This window comes from Saccoglossus kowalevskii, chromosome 5, assembly GCF_978046115.1.
Source record: "Saccoglossus kowalevskii chromosome 5, keSacKowa6.1, whole genome shotgun sequence".
Classification (NCBI taxonomy): Eukaryota; Metazoa; Hemichordata; class Enteropneusta; family Harrimaniidae; genus Saccoglossus; species Saccoglossus kowalevskii.
This window is the reverse complement of record NC_140645.1, coordinates 6,661,200-6,679,124: the sequence shown is the minus strand read 5'-3', so window position 1 is coordinate 6,679,124 and position 17,925 is coordinate 6,661,200. Positions and strand designations below refer to the sequence as shown.

At 34.4% G+C, this 17,925-nt stretch overlaps 1 protein-coding gene across 1 annotated transcript in view; it reads left to right on the top strand.

Annotated features, from left to right (window-relative positions):
* LOC102801353 (unhealthy ribosome biogenesis protein 2 homolog) overlaps positions 1-17,925 on the top strand; it is a 78,667-nt gene that overhangs the window by 58,839 nt on the left and 1,903 nt on the right. The window contains exons 11-23 of the mRNA XM_085499489.1: positions 475-826; positions 3,281-3,520; positions 4,006-4,140; positions 4,264-4,427; positions 4,857-4,976; positions 5,251-5,337; positions 5,976-6,165; positions 6,713-6,970; positions 7,670-7,789; positions 15,611-16,228; positions 16,749-16,841; positions 17,187-17,279; positions 17,631-17,834. Of these exons, the coding sequence (XP_085355615.1) occupies positions 475-826; positions 3,281-3,520; positions 4,006-4,140; positions 4,264-4,427; positions 4,857-4,976; positions 5,251-5,337; positions 5,976-6,165; positions 6,713-6,970; positions 7,670-7,789; positions 15,611-16,228; positions 16,749-16,841; positions 17,187-17,279; positions 17,631-17,834 (2,674 nt within the window). The remainder of the gene's footprint in view (positions 1-474; positions 827-3,280; positions 3,521-4,005; positions 4,141-4,263; positions 4,428-4,856; positions 4,977-5,250; positions 5,338-5,975; positions 6,166-6,712; positions 6,971-7,669; positions 7,790-15,610; positions 16,229-16,748; positions 16,842-17,186; positions 17,280-17,630; positions 17,835-17,925) is intronic.

The following is a 17,925-nucleotide window of genomic DNA, read 5'->3' as shown; positions in this document are numbered from 1 at the left end:
TCGCAATTTTCGAATAAGAATGAGTCGGCAATTTTTAGTGGAGTCGAAAATTTGGAGGTAAATAAAACACCAAAACCCGGCAAATAAATAGGCGTTCGAATTTTTAGAGGGGTCGAAATTTTGGAGTTTTCACGGTACTAATTATTCCATTTCAATGAAACTTAGTACAAAGATGCTCTAGGACAATGTACAAACCTAATTAGTTTGGGGTAAAAATCTGTTCATATTAATTCCCTAATAAGCATAATAATTCATAATTTTTTGGTTCTAATCACATTTCAATTAAACTTGGAGACATAGATTTTCTGTTACATTGCGCAGACCTCATTAGTTTTACACTCAAATCTGGTCATATTAATTTTCTGATTTGCATAATTAGTTTTCAGCTATGTAATTTCGAATTATATTTAATGTGTCTCCAATACTCTCAGCACATGGGAGTTCTTTCTAAGCTTTCTTTGATTTCCTTTGTAGATTTGCTGCTTGTATCCAGTCATTGCCACCTGGTCTTACTCTCAACATCTGGCAACAGTTGACGATAGAACTCAGTCAGCATTATTTACCACAAATAGAAAAACTTGTTGACTCAGGAGAGTCACCTCGCAAGAAACAAAAGACAAAAAAGAATTACACTCCCAGCATGCAACAGGAATCACGCATCATGCATCAGTTTGAATTGACTGTTGCACTTTATGTACATTACTTGTTTAACGCTAAGCTTGTTGACGCGGCAACCACTGCAGTGCATAACATTGAGGTTGCCATGGAAACTATGCAAAATAATTTGTTAATGCCATTGTTAGAATTATGTCTGCATTCTGATCAGGTAATTAATCAGGTAAAATTATTAGGCATAACATTCAAATAATTGTACCATATATTTGTTTTATTATGTTTTATTTTAACCCTAGGTTTGTTTTATGTTAAATTTAGTTACCAGTCATTGGCATTCCAATTTTAAATATAACTATTTTCAAATTTTAGTAATTTTATTTGATGAAATATGTGTATGTAAATATGTGGCGAAATGATTAGCATGTTCACCCACTATCAGAGAAATTGTGAGTTGGTCTTCTGTGAGCGGTTGCCCACTCAGTGCTTTCCTGGAAACATGACATCCAGTTGAAGGAGACACAAAACATTTTGTTTGTCCTCTGGGAATGTAAAAAAATCACAACATCACATCACATCCTTGTTACAATAAGTAACAATTTACATCAAGATGACTGGTACTTGGCATTTCATTTGTTGGTTATCTTTGAATTAAATAAAAAACAAATTAATGTGATGTCATCAGCTAGGATTGCCTGCAATGTTGTGTCAAATTAAAAACAATATATTAAAATGATTTTACTTTGTATTCCTGCATCATTCTTTGATATGCATGTGTTCTTTCAATTTGTACAATCACCATGACAACCATTACTGCATCATTCTCTGATATGCATGTGTTCTTACAATCTGTACATTCACCATGACAACCACTACTGCATCATTCTCTGATATGCATGTGTTCTTAACAATCTGTACATTCACCATGACAACCAGTACTGCATCATTCTCTGATATGCATGTGTTCTTACAATCTGTACATTCACCATGACAACCATTCCTGCATCATTCTCTGATATGCATGTGTTCTTACAATCTGTACATTCACCATGACAACCAGTACTGCATCATTCTCTGATATGCATGTGTTCTTACAATCTGTACATTCACCATGACAACCATTCCTGCATCATTCTCTGATATGCATGTGTTCTTACAATCTGTATATTCACCATGACAACCAGCAATGCATCATTCTCTGATATACATGTGTTCTTACAATCTGTACATTCACCATGACAACCAGTACTGCATCATTCTCTGATATGCATGTGTTCTTACAATCTGTACTTTCACCATGACAACCAGTACTGCATCATTCTCTGATATGCATGTGTTCTTACAATCTGTACATTCACCATGACAACCAGTACTGCATCATTCTGATATGCATGTGTTCTTACAATCTGTACATTCACCATGACAACCATTCCTGCATCATTCTCTGATATGCATGTGTTCTTACAATCTGTACATTCACCATGACAACCATTACTGCATCATTCTCTGATATGCATGTGTTCTTACAATCTGTACATTCACCATGACAACCAGTACTGCATCATTCTCTGATATGCATGTGTTCTTACAATCTGTATATTCACCATGACAGCCATTACTGCACCATTCTCTGATATGCATGTGTTCTTACAATCTGTACATTCACCATGACAATCATTACTGCATCATTCTCTGATATGCATGTGTTCTTACAATCTGTACATTCACCATGACAACCATTCCTGCATCATTCTCTGATATGCATGTGTTCTTACAATCTGTATATTCACCATGACAACCAGCAATGCATCATTCTCTGATATACATGTGTTCTTACAATCTGTACATTCACCATGACAACCAGTACTGCATCATTCTCTGATATGCATGTGTTCTTACAATCTGTACTTTCACCATGACAACCAGTACTGCATCATTCTCTGATATGCATGTGTTCTTACAATCTGTACATTCACCATGACAACCAGTACTGCATCATTCTGATATGCATGTGTTCTTACAATCTGTACATTCACCATGACAACCATTCCTGCATCATTCTCTGATATGCATGTGTTCTTACAATCTGTACATTCACCATGACAACCATTACTGCATCATTCTCTGATATGCATGTGTTCTTACAATCTGTACATTCACCATGACAACCAGTACTGCATCATTCTCTGATATGCATGTGTTCTTACAATCTGTATATTCACCATGACAGCCATTACTGCACCATTCTCTGATATGCATGTGTTCTTACAATCTGTACATTCACCATGACAATCATTACTGCATCATTCTCTGATATGCATGTGTTCTTACAATCTGTACAATCACCATGACAACCATTCCTGCATCATTCTCTGATATGCATGTGTTCTTACAATCTGTACAATCACCATGACAACCATTACTGCATCATTCTCTGATATGCATGTGTTCTTACAATCTGTACATTCACCATGACAACCATTACTGCATCATTCTCTGATATGCATGTGTTCTTACAATCTGTACAATCACCATGACAACCATTACTGCATCATTCTCTGATATGCATGTGTTCTTACAATCTGTACATTCACCATGACAACCATTACTGCATCATTCTCTGATATGCATGTGTTCACCATGACCAGTACTTTGATTTTTTTTACAGGTTATTCCACGTCTATTTCTATGCACACTGTATCTCTACCATTGCTGGGGTGATGTACATTTATTGTTAAAACAACACACTAAATACAGAGATAAAAAAGAAGTTTGTCCATCCAGTATACAGCAGCCATTGAAAGCGTTAGATTTTAGTTATCTGTATAGTCATATTACTGCAGATAAATGGATATCATTGTGTACACAGAGTGGTGTGGATGTGAACACAGCTCATAAATATATGATGGTGAGTTAGTAATATATTGTGATCTTTACTGTATAGCAACATTTTTGTATCAGAGAATATTTCAGTTGGACCTTAAATTCTCAGTGACTATCGTGAAATTTTATTCTCATGAATGCTGTCAAGCGGATTACAGTTACACCGAAATCAATTTTACCTAACATGAATACTGTGCAATATTGTTCCAACAAAAATATAGTCAGAACCTACCAGGTTAATATGGTTAATGTACACTGTTATTTAATTATAGATCAGTTTGTCAGTGTTTAATGGTCAACTTTTACTATGATTTAGTAATTATATTAATGATATAATCAAGATGACTTACTATGTAAAAACCTTAATCATATTAATCTCTTATTATAATTTCCTGGATTATAATCTTATTATATTTTCAGATGTTCAACTTTTTGATTTCATTCCATGCCATTCTGATCTCCATGTTCTATACATGTATTTCTTATATTGGTTGTCTTTTTTTTTTACAGAAACTTTTAAGTGTTCAGAAGGTCAAGGCACTTCTAGTGTTTGGTTCTGATTCATGTCCAGCCATTCAAGAAAGTCTGCAGAATTCACTTGCATATATCTGTCAACTAGAAGATAATATACAGACTGTTACAGAGGTGAGAAATACTGTCTCATATATCCATGCAAGTCCTTTCAAATTCAGAAATGTTTGTCATCACAAAATCTGGAGATTGTTGATTGTTCATTTTTCTTCAAACTGTTATTTTTCTTTTCCACAGGTTTCTCTTTTTCCTTTGATGCCAAGTTCAGTTTGTGAGATGTCGTTGATATCAAACCATGTACTGGTCTTCCTACCACTCTGTAATGCTGATCAATTACAGCTACTGTCACACTATGTTGTCAAGATGATATGTACAAGTCATAAACACACACCACAAATTAGGTAATTTCTTCTTTCCTATCTGCGATCTTCTTGTGTGATGTTACAGTGCATTAAGGGAAGTTTATGCAAATTATTTCCATATATGGTATTATGTGGTTTTTAAAATATATTCACACACCACAAATTAGGTAAGGTGTTCTTTCTTATCTGCGTTCTTCTTGTGTGATGTTACAGTGCATTATGGGAAGTTTATGCAGATTATTTCCATATATGGTATTATGTGGTTTGATTTTGAATTTCATGACCGACTGGTGTTTTTTTGTGTCAAAAATAGCACAAAACACATAAATTCATCAACAGTTTCTCAAATGGTGCATGGATCACTTTCATGAACATCATTCTTGATAATATTGAAAATTTCTTAATCCAATCGGAAAAAGTATGAGTGTACTTACAACGTAATTACAATAATTATATTTTTCATTTTAGTGATGTGTTAATTCAAGATTCCTCAACTCTACTGCAGAGTGAGGTATTTCAAGAATCTGTACTCATACAGGCTGCCATGGTAACAAGTTTACTCCAGGAATTATTGAAAATGTTTAACAGGTATTTTGATTATGATTCTGTGTGTTACCATAGTTACTAACCTTGGTGTTACAAACTCATCATTTGTTGTCAGAATTGGGTGAGAAATCACGACAGGAATCATGCAGATATTGTTTGTTGATTTCAGGAAATCAGACATGAAATGAAATCTCTAATGATGATTTAATTTCTATCTTTGCTTTTGCTTGATTTGATTTTTATCAAAAATGTTTTTAAACTGTGATATACTTTGACAGTTAGAATAGTTTCCCTGAATGCAAATATCCATTTCCAGTTATGATGCTGAATATGAGATGCAAGTATTATCAAAGTTGGTTGCCAAAGAGATACCATGGTTACAGCAGGTGGATTCACGTCCAAGGTAAATTGAATCTGGTTATTACTACATTCAGCTAAAAATAACATGCGCTAAAGTTTACAGAATCTGCTAATTTTATTGACAAAGATTATGATGATTGAGAGCGCCCTCTGGTTCTCATATGAATTATATATTTCCCCCAGAATTTTCTTTTTAGGGAGTGTACAAAACATCACTCAAAATAATAATGGGGAAAGTTCTCTTTAGGATGGCATTATGTGCGAATTTGTTGTGTGTATGCAAGGCTTAACATGCAATACATTTGCTGTGAGTATAAACACAGGAGAGGTTTAACATTCAATACATTTGCTGTGAGTATGAACACAGGAGAAAAAACTTGGAATGAATGCAAATCATCATTATTGCCTTATAATGTTATTATCATGTTGTAATTTATGCAAATTCAAATGATATCATTATTTTTTATTGCATATCTCCTTATCTTATAAATATCTGTCATTTTATCAGCTTAACAGGGACTATGTCATTAACAATGACATTTTCAGCTGTACCACACCTTGTTGATACCTTACTATCAAAATCCTTGGATAAATATTACTTGGAATTTATGAAACTAAAGATACTGAACTAAACTAATACAAATACAGAAAAGTAAACTTTTAAATTAATTGTTTTTCTAGTCTTAAGATAAGGAATGAGGCGATGGAAGATGACTGTGATAACACAACTGCAGACACTATGGCATTGAATGAAAGCTGGAAACAAATTCAAAATATTGGGATCAAAATGAATGTATACATGTCAGGGAAGATGGAAAATGATATTCAACTAAACAACAAACATTACAAGAAAATTGGGAGAATTTTAGAGGTATGTTCATATGGATGTCCTTTATTCTTTTGCATAAGACAGTTTTAGTCAAATGCATTGTGGGAGATATTCAGATCTTATATGCAGTGCATTGTGGGAGATAAACAGATCATGTATGCAGTGCACTAATTAATCTCTATTTATGAATTTTGTCATACTGGTATATGAAAAAAAAAAAAAATGCAAATTTTTCATTTTCTTTCTATTTCAAAATGCCAAGATTTTACCATGCCAAGTATGTGTACATCTCTATACGTCAGAATTTATGTACTTATTTCACTGAGTTAAGTAATGAAGTAGTTCTCTGTAGTAAATAGAGCTGTGAGTTGTGATAATATATTGGTAGATATTTTCAGTAAATTAGCTTGTTGCAATCCCAAAAAAACAGAAAGCCAAATGAACTTGAGTGTGTGATCTAAAACGTTTCTGAAGTTCACAAATGGTATTATTATAATAGAAGCGTATAATCATATATTGAATGAAGCATGTTACATCCAAATAAATTAATTTATATATCACAAACTGTATCCATTTTATTTCTTGACAGGTTTTGGAAATGCTTCCTCTGGAGCACTTTCTTTTAACCAACCAGACAAGATGCATGATGGGATTGTTTGTACTGTGTCAGGCCATTTGTCGTTCAGCATCCCATAAACCAGAACAGACTGTTGTCATGGTGATGAAATGTAGCAATATTTTAAGAAGGTTGATTCAAGGTGTTAATAGGGCAAATATTTTGGATTTTGTTGAGAGTGGTTCGGTGTTGACGATGTTAACAAAGGTTGCTGTAACAATACATGATATGGTAGGGAATATTTTTTGTTTATTATCATCAAAAAATTGTGTGTATGTTTTTATGTCAAACAAATTGACTAGATATCATTTGATGTATTTTATCACAACAAGTTTACCTCGGTGATTGTACAGTTCATCTCTCACACAGAGGTTTTGGGTTTGATTCCCATACTGATTACTCTGCCTTCCAAACACACTGTATTAGGTTTGGGTGACTGTGTGCACACATACACTTGCAGATAGAACTGAAGACAAAACATGTCATGAGAGACAGCAGTAACTTCAATGTCTGGAAATGACACGTGGCACAAAACAGTGTTGAATCTAAGTTTGCACACAACTATTGTGTTCTATTCCACAAAAATGAAATTTTTCTGTATGTTGGGATAGAGTGGGGGAGTCCAGTTTCTCAAATTTTAAAATTTTTATAGACGAGCCCTATAAGTTAAATACAATATATTCAGTACCTTATGCAAATTGTGCATATTTATGTAAATGATGTTAAATTAGCATATCATAGACCACTAAAAAGTCTCTTATTTTAAGCACAGGGGCAAAACATGCCTCTAAAGTGCAATCCTAGATTCAACACTGTTCATTCTTTTTAATGAGTATTTACTATTAACTAACACACCACTGAATTGTTTTCATGTTGGTGGAAGTTGCAGCTAAACTGTTTTTATATGTACATTTTTATTTCACCTTCTAGACTACAGAGAGATTGAACAAAATAGACAGTGTTCCACTTAATGATCTGATTTGCATAATATTGAGAAGTTCATACAGAGTAACAAGCAGGATGGTTTCTTTGGATGCATTTATCAAAGTGGTAAGTGAAATACTGCCCTCAACCCCCGTCTGTTATTTAAATATACTTCTGATATCACAGGCACTGTGAATTGTTTTTTTGAGTGCATTCATCAAAGAGGTAAATGAAATACTTCCCTCAACCTCTGTCTGTCATTTAAATATACTTCTGATATCACAGGCACTGTGAATTGTTTCATTGGATGCATTCATCAAAGAGGTAAGTGAAATACTGCCCTCAACCTCCATCTGTCATGTAAATATACTTCTGATATCACAGGCACTGTGAATTGTTTCATTGGATGCATTCATCAAAGAGGTAAGTGAAATACTTCCCTCAACCTCCATCTATCATTTAAATATACTTCTGATATCACAGGCACTGTGAATTGTTTCATTGGATGCATTTATCAAAGAGGTAAGTGAAATACTGCCCTCAACCTCCATCTGTCATTTAAATATACTTCTGATATCACAGGCACTGTGAATTTATCAAAGAGGTAAGTGAAATACTGCCCTCAACCTCCATCTGTCATTTAAATATACTTCTGATATCACAGGCACTGTGAATTGTTTTTTTGAGTGCATTCATCAAAGAGGTAAGTGAAATACTGCCCTCAACCTCTGTCTGTCATTTAAATATACTTCTGATATCACAGGCACTGTGAATTGTTTCATTGGATGCATTTATCAAGAAGGTAAGTGAAATACTGCCCTCAACCTCTGTCTGTCATTTAAATATACTTCTGATATCACAGGCACTGTGAATTGTTTCATTGGATGCATTTATCAAAGAGGTAAGTGAAATACTGCCCTCAACCTCCATCTGTCATTTAAATATACTTCTGATATCACAGGCACTGTGAATTGTTTCATTGGATGCATTTATCAAGAAGGTAAGTGAAATACTGCCCTCAACTTCTGTCTGTCATTTAAATATACTTCTGATATCACAGACACTGTGAATTGTTTCATTGGATGCATTTATCAAAGAGGTAAGTGAAATACTGCCCTCAACCTCCATCAATCATTTAAATATACTTCTGATATCACAGGCACTGTGAATTGTTTCATTGGATGCATTTATCAAAGAGGTAAGTGAAATACTGCCCTCAACCTCCATCAATCATTTAAATATACTTCTGATATCACAGGCACTGTGAATTGTTTCATTGGATGCATTTATCAAAGAGGTAAGTGAAATACTGCCCTCAACCTCCATCTGTCATTTAAATATACTTCTGATATCACAGGCACTGTGAATTGTTTCATTGGATGCATTTATCAAAGAGGTAAGTGAAATACTGCCCTCAACCTCCATCTGTCATTTAAATATACTTCTGATATCACAGGCACTGTGAATTGTTTCATTGGATGCATTTATCAAGAAGGTAAGTGAAATACTGCCCTCAACTTCTGTCTGTCATTTAAATATACTTCTGATATCACAGACACTGTGAATTGTTTCATTGGATGCATTTATCAAAGAGGTAAGTGAAATACTGCCCTCAACCTCCATCAATCATTTAAATATACTTCTGATATCACAGACACTGTGAATTGTTTCATTGGATGCATTTATCAAAGAGGTAAGTGAAATACTGCCCTCAACCTCCATCAATCATTTAAATATACTTCTGATATCACAGACACTGTGAATTGTTTCATTGGATGCATTTATCAAAGAGGTAAGTGAAATACTGCCCTCAACCTCCATCAATCATTTAAATATACTTCTGATATCACAGGCACTGTGAATTGTTTCATTGGATGCATTTATCAAAGAGGTAAGTGAAATACTGCCCTCAACCTCCATCTGTCATTTAAATATACTTCTGATATCACAGGCACTGTGAATTGTTTCATTGGATGCATTTATCAAAGAGGTAAGTGAAATACTGCCCTCAACCTCCATCTGTCATTTAAATATACTTCTGATATCACAGGCACTGTGAATTGTTTCATTGGATGCATTTATCAAAGAGGTAAGTGAAATACTGCCCTCAACCTCCATCAATCATTTAAATATACTTCTGATATCACAGGCACTGTGAATTGTTTTTTTGAGTGCATTCATCAAAGAGGTAAGTGAAATACTTCCCTCAACCTCTGTCTGTCATTTAAATGTACTTCTGATATCACAGGCACTGTGAATTGTATTTTTTGAGTGCATTTATCAAAGAGGTAAGTGAAATACTTCCCTCAACCTCTGTCTGTCATTTAAATATACTTCTGATATCACGTGCACTGTGAATTGTTTCATTGGATGCATTTATCAAAGAGGTAAGTGAAATACTGCCCTCAACCTCCATCTATCATTTAAATATACTTCTGATATCACAGGCACTGTGAATTGTATTTTTTGAGTGCATTTATCAAAGAGGTAAGTGAAATACTTCCCTCAACCTCTGTCTGTCATTTAAATATACTTCTGATATCACGTGCACTGTGAATTGTTTCATTGGATGCATTTATCAAAGAGGTAAGTGAAATACTTCCCTCAACCTCTGTCTGTCATTTAAATATACTTCTGATATCACGTGCAATGTGAATTGTTTCATTGGATGCATTCATCAAAGAGGTAAGTGAAATACTTCCCTCAACCTCCATCTATCATTTAAATATACTTCTGATATCACAGGCACTGTGAATTGTTTCATTGGATGCATTTATCAAAGAGGTAAGTGAAATACTGCCCTCAACCTCCATCTGTCATTTAAATATACTTCTGATATCACGTGCACTGTGAATTGTTTCATTGGATGCATTCATCAAAGAGGTAAGTGAAATACTTCCCTCAACCTCTGTCTGTCATTTAAATGTACTTCTGATATCACAGGCACTGTGAATTGTTTCATTGGATGCATTTATCAAAGAGGTAAGTGAAATACTGCCCTCAACCTCCATCTGTCATTTAAATATACTTCTGATATCACAGGCACTGTGAATTGTATTTTTTGAGTGCATTTATCAAAGAGGTAAGTGAAATACTGCCCTCAACCTCCATCTGTCATTTAAATATACTTCTGATATCACAGGCACTGTGAATTGTTTTTTTGAGTGCATTCATCAAAGAGGTAAGTGAAATACTTCCCTCAACCTCCATCTGTCATTTAAATATACTTCTGATATCACAGGCACTGTGAATTGTTTCATTGGATGCATTTATCAAAGAGGTAAGTGAAATACTGCCCTCAACCTCCATCTGTCATTTAAATATACTTCTGATATCACAGGCACTGTGAATTGTTTCATTGGATGCATTCATCAAAGAGGTAAGTGAAATACTTCCCTCAACCTCTGTCTGTCATTTAAATGTACTTCTGATATCACAGGCACTGTGAATTGTATTTTTTGAGTGCATTTATCAAGAAGGTAAGTGAAATACTTCCCTCAACCTCCATCTATCATTTAAATATACTTCTGATATCACAGGCACTGTGAATTGTTTTTTTGAGTGCATTCATCAAAGAGGTAAGTGAAATACTTCCCTCAACCTCTGTCTGTCATTTAAATGTACTTCTGATATCACAGGCACTGTGAATTGTATTTTTTGAGTGCATTTATCAAAGAGGTAAGTGAAATACTTCCCTCAACCTCTGTCTGTCATTTAAATATACTTCTGATATCACAGGCACTGTGAATTGTATTTTTTGAGTGCATTTATCAAAGAGGTAAGTGAAATACTTCCCTCAACCTCTGTCTGTCATTTAAATATACTTCTGATATCACGTGCACTGTGAATTGTTTCATTGGATGCATTTATCAAAGAGGTAAGTGAAATACTTCCCTCAACCTCTGTCTGTCATTTAAATATACTTCTGATATCACAGGCACTGTGAATTGTTTTTTTGAGTGCATTTATCAAAGAGGTAAGTGAAATACTTCCCTCAACCTCTGTCTGTCATTTAAATATACTTCTGATATCACGTGCACTGTGAATTGTTTCATTGGATGCATTTATCAAAGAGGTAAGTGAAATACTTCCCTCAACCTCTGTCTGTCATTTAAATATACTTCTGATATCACAGGCACTGTGAATTGTTTCATTGGATGCATTCATCAAAGAGGTAAGTGAAATACTTCCCTCAACCTCCATCTATCATTTAAATATACTTCTGATATCACAGGCACTGTGAATTGTTTCATTGGATGCATTCATCAAAGAGGTAAGTGAAATACTGCCCTCAACCTCCATCTGTCATTTAAATATACTTCTGATATCACGTGCACTGTGAATTGTTTCATTGGATGCATTTATCAAAGAGGTAAGTGAAATACTGCCCTCAACCTCCATCTGTCATTTAAATATACTTCTGATATCACGTGCACTGTGAATTGTTTCATTGGATGCATTCATCAAAGAGGTAAGTGAAATACTGCCCTCAACCTCCATCTGTCATTTAAATATACTTCTGATATCACGTGCACTGTGAATTGTTTCATTGGATGCATTTATCAAAGAGGTAAGTGAAATACTTCCCTCAACCTCTGTCTGTCATTTAAATATACTTCTGATATCACAGGCACTGTGAATTGTTTCATTGGATGCATTTATCAAAGAGGTAAGTGAAATACTGCCCTCAACCTCTGTCTGTCATTTAAATGTACTTCTGATATCCAAGGCACTGTGAATTGTTTTTTAGAGTGCATTTATCAAAGAGGTAAGTGAAATACTTCCCTCAACCTCTGTCTGTCATTTAAATATACTTCTGATATCCAAGGCACTGTGAATTGTTTTTTTTGAGTGCATTTATCAAAGAGGTAAGTGAAATACTTCCCTCAACCTCCATCTATCATTTAAATATACTTCTGATATCACGTGCACTGTGAATTGTTTCATTGGATGCATTTATCAAAGAGGTAAGTGAAATACTGCCCTCAACCTCCATCTATCATTTAAATATACTTCTGATATCACGTGCACTGTGAATTGTTTCATTGGATGCATTTATCAAAGAGGTAAGTGAAATACTGCCCTCAACCTCCATCTGTCATTTAAATATACTTCTGATATCACAGGCACTGTGAATTGTTTTTTTGAGTGCCTTCATCAAAGAGGTAAGTGAAATACTTCCCTCAACCTCTGTCTGTCATTTAAATATACTTCTGATATCACAGGCACTGTGAATTGTTTTTTTGAGTGCATTTATCAAAGAGGTAAGTAAAATACTGCCCTCAACCTCCATCTATCATTTAAATATACTTCTCATATCACAGGCACTGTGAATTGTTTCATTGGATGCATTTATCAAAGAGGTAAGTGAAATACTGCCCTCAACCTCTGTCTGTCATTTAAATATACTTCTGATATCACAGGCACTGTGAATTGTTTTTTTGAGTGCATTCATCAAAGAGGTAAGTGAAATACTGCCCTCAACCTCCATCTGTCATTTAAATATACTTCTGATATCCAAGGCACTGTGAATTGTTTTTTTGAGTGCATTTATCAAAGAGGTAAGTGAAATACTGCCCTCAACCTCCATCTATCATTTAAATATACTTCTGATATCACAGGCACTGTGAATTGTTTTTTTGAGTGCATTCATCAAAGAGGTAAGTGAAATACTGCCCTCAACCTCCATCTGTCATTTAAATATACTTCTGATATCACAGGCACTGTGAATTGTTTCATTGGATGCATTTATCAAAGAGGTAAGTGAAATACTGCCCTCAACCTCCATCTGTCATTTAAATATACTTCTGATATCACAGGCACTGTGAATTGTTTCATTGGATGCATTTATCAAGAAGGTAAGTGAAATATTGCCCTCAACCTCCATCTATCATTTAAATATACTTCTGATATCACAGGCACTGTGAATTGTTTTTTTGAGTGCATTTATCAAAGAGGTAAGTGAAATACTTCCCTCAACCTCTGTCTGTCATTTAAATATACTTCTGATATCACAGGCACTGTGAATTGTTTCATTGGATGCATTCATCAAAGAGGTAAGTGAAATACTGCCCTCAACCTCCATCTGTCATGTAAATATACTTCTGATATCACAGGCACTGTGAATTGTTTCATTGGATGCATTCATCAAAGAGGTAAGTGAAATACTGCCCTCAACCTCCATCTATCATTTAAATATACTTCTGATATCACAGGCACTGTGAATTGTTTCATTGGATGCATTTATCAAAGAGGTAAGTGAAATACTGCCCTCAACCTCCATCTGTCATTTAAATATACTTCTGATATCACAGGCACTGTGAATTGTTTCATTGGATGCATTTATCAAAGAGGTAAGTGAAATACTGCCCTCAACCTCCATCTATCATTTAAATATACTTCTGATATCACAGGCACTGTGAATTGTTTTTTTGAGTGCATTCATCAAAGAGGTAAGTGAAATACTGCCCTCAACCTCCATCTATCATTTAAATATACTTCTGATATCACAGGCACTGTGAATTGTTTCATTGGATGCATTTATCAAAGAGGTAAGTAAAATACTGCGCTCAACCTCCATCTATCATTTAAATATACTTCTGATATCACAGGCACTGTGAATTGTTTTTTTGAGTGCATTCATCAAAGAGGTAAGTGAAATACTGCCCTCAACCTCCATCTATCATTTAAATATACTTCTGATATCACAGGCACTGTGAATTGTTTCATTGGATGCATTTATCAAAGAGGTAAGTGAAATACTGCCCTCAACCTCCATCTGTCATTTAAATATACTTCTGATATCACAGGCACTGTGAATTGTTTCATTGGATGCATTTATCAAAGAGGTAAGTGAAATACTGCCCTCAACCTCCATCTATCATTTAAATATACTTCTGATATCACAGGCACTGTGAATTGTTTTTTTGAGTGCATTCATCAAAGAGGTAAGTGAAATACTGCCCTCAACCTCCATCTATCATTTAAATATACTTCTGATATCACAGGCACTGTGAATTGTTTCATTGGATGCATTTATCAAAGAGGTAAGTAAAATACTGCGCTCAACCTCCATCTATCATTTAAATATACTTCTGATATCACAGGCACTGTGAATTGTTTTTTTGAGTGCATTCATCAAAGAGGTAAGTGAAATACTGCCCTCAACCTCCATCTATCATTTAAATATACTTCTGATATCACAGGCACTGTGAATTGTTTCATTGAGTGCATTTATCAAAGAGGTAAGTGAAATACTTCCCTCAACCTCTGTCTGTCATTTAAATATACTTCTGATATCCAAGGCACTGTGAATTGTTTTTTGAGTGCATTTATCAAAGAGGTAAGTGAAATACTTCCCTCAACCTCTGTCTGTCATTTAAATATACTTCTGATATCACGTGCACTGTGAATTGTTTCATTGGATGCATTTATCAAAGAGGTAAGTGAAATACTGCCCTCAACCTCCATCTGTCATTTAAATATACTTCTGATATCACAGGCACTGTGAATTGTTTTTTTGAGTGCATTTATCAAAGAGGTAAGTGAAATACTGCCCTCAACCTCCATCTGTCATTTAAATATACTTCTGATATCACAGGCACTGTGAATTGTTTTTTTGAGTGCATTTATCAAAGAGGTAGAAAGCAGCAGAAAGGAACGTTTCTTTTTTGGCAGTTAGTTCAACATCTATTAAAAATTATTCTTGAAGTTCTTATTTTTACATTTTATTGCCAAATTGTTGTTGATGTTCATTGTATAACTGTACTTTTGACCAACATGGTTTTCTCCTGAATTACTCATTTATGCAAATGAGATAGATTTATTGGCCAATCATGTTGTGAGAAACACCCCTGATTGTAGTGTATGAAATAACTGCAAATTTTGTTAAAAATAAAATTGGATATTATTTTTTGAGGATAATATTTTATTTTTTCACATTTTCAGATTTCTCTTTCAAGTATGAAAAAGCAGATCAAGAAAACCAGTGATGTGGAATCACTGGTGTCCATGGTAACACCTAATCTTGCAGTCATCTGTGTCCTTTTAGAAGACATTCTTGGACTTAGTGGCAAAGTACCTAACCAATCAATGCCGACATTACTGGAACATCAGCAAATCATATCAACGCAGCTACAGGGTGTCATAGCAACCATCTCAAAGAAGGGACTACTAAGCATGCTCAGTACTGAGCCAATCACAATCAGGGTCATGACCTTAATATTGAAGTTGAAATTGAAGATTTCTGTTGCCATGGAAAGTGAGGAATGGGAAGCCATGTTTGACCCTGTTTTTAGACATGCAATACAGTACTTCGCAAAGTGTGATCTCGTAAGTAACTACTTACTGTCACATGACTATATAAGGTTCCTATGTACTGTCCTACAAGGGTTTGACTTGCTATCAAATGTGCTTCCAAAGAACTTTATATTGATTGCTTGGAACACTTTGAAGACTGTGATACAGCACAGCAAAGGAGACAACGTGATTGAGTTCTCACAGGCATTATTGAAACATACAACATCTGAAGATCTAATTGCCGTATTCCAGCTGTCACATGACATGGTAAGATTTGTTGTAATTTTCATAGTCTACAACATCTACAGCTGATAGGGGGGGGGGGGGGGGGTACACATATTGACATTGTTTAAGCAATACCATCCTTAGTTATTCTGCCAAGTTTTATCAAGATTAATCATTTTCAAGACTGACACAATGATAGGAAAATGTGATTTCCATTTTGTGTGAAGCCCAGAGATGAGTAAATTATTGATAAAAGTATTATTGACAAAATAGAATAATCACATATCTTTGTTTGTGTGAAAAATTACATTCAAAACAAGTTTTCATGCATGTGAGACAAAGGTACTGTGTGATCTGCACCATTATCTCAGATATGACTTGACTGATCATATTTAATTTCAAGATGACCAAATGACGACCATTTTAAAGCATAAATGGCGACATGGCTTTCTGTTTTACACATGTACATGCAATGAACACACTATTTCGTCTTTGGTTGTATTAGTGTTTTCCTACTACCACCATGTCTGTGTCTTCATTGTGTTGTGTTCATTTCTTACAGAATATATCCAGTCTACTTCCTGTTTTACACATGTTTAAATTATTACTAGATTCTAGTGACCAACTTGAAGTAACCAAGGAGATTGTACCTGTTGTAAGTACAGATAAAACAATGTACAATCAATTTTATAGTCAGAAAATAATATATACTGTACTTCTAATGATATATTGTTGATGTGAGCAAAATTTGAGTTCTTTAATTCAGACCATCTTTGAAATTTGAAACAGATTTCTACTATATGTATGGTTCTATTATTTATTGATATGAACAACCAGGATATTTAACTCTACAGGTGGTTGGGTTCTTATTATAATTCAGAACACTCTTGAAATTTATTACAAATATCTAAAAACCCTGCATGCTTGTATATTTCAGTAACAACTCATTTCTGCAATGTTTCTTTTTTCACTCATGTCTGATAATTGCATGTGATTTCAGATAACTGTAAACATAGTGACTAGTTTACAACAAAACAACGAGGACCAAACAACTTTACTTATGCTACAAGTACTGAACCAAATTGTACAGAAGGTAAGAAACAGTATAACTTGTTAAAACCAAACATTTTTTACAAGTTTACTTTTCTAGAAAAATCATATCTTAAAAACATTCTATTCTATTCTATTCTATTCTTCAGAGAGTTGATTTTCCATTGTCAATTTACATTTATGAACATTTTTCTCATTGTTCCTGTGCATATTTAGTCTTGCTTTAACCATTAAAATACATCACTCTGTCACATATGCAAATTACTATTCACCCAATAACCCTACATAGAATATATTTGTTAAAACTGCATACATCTGTATATACTCTCTATTAAATACCTTGTGGGGTGAAATACATGAAGTGTTTATAATGTATGAATATTTTATTTTTTAGAGATTATTAGAACCTAGGATGGTGTTGTTTGTACTCCATGGTTGTCTATCTGTTCTTGATATAAACACAGCATCAGTCCAGACTGTGTGTCTCAGTGAAGCAACTATTTATACTGCATTGTCTACTATCTTGTACTCAATGCTAAACAACTACTCTAAAGTCATAATAACAGCATTGCCGAGTTATATCAGTTGTGTCTCTCATATCCTTTTCTGTTATATGTTGCCTTCTTAATCGGCTGTAAATATTTATACAATATTTTGGAGGTTGCTAAACTATGTCAGCAGAAAACTAA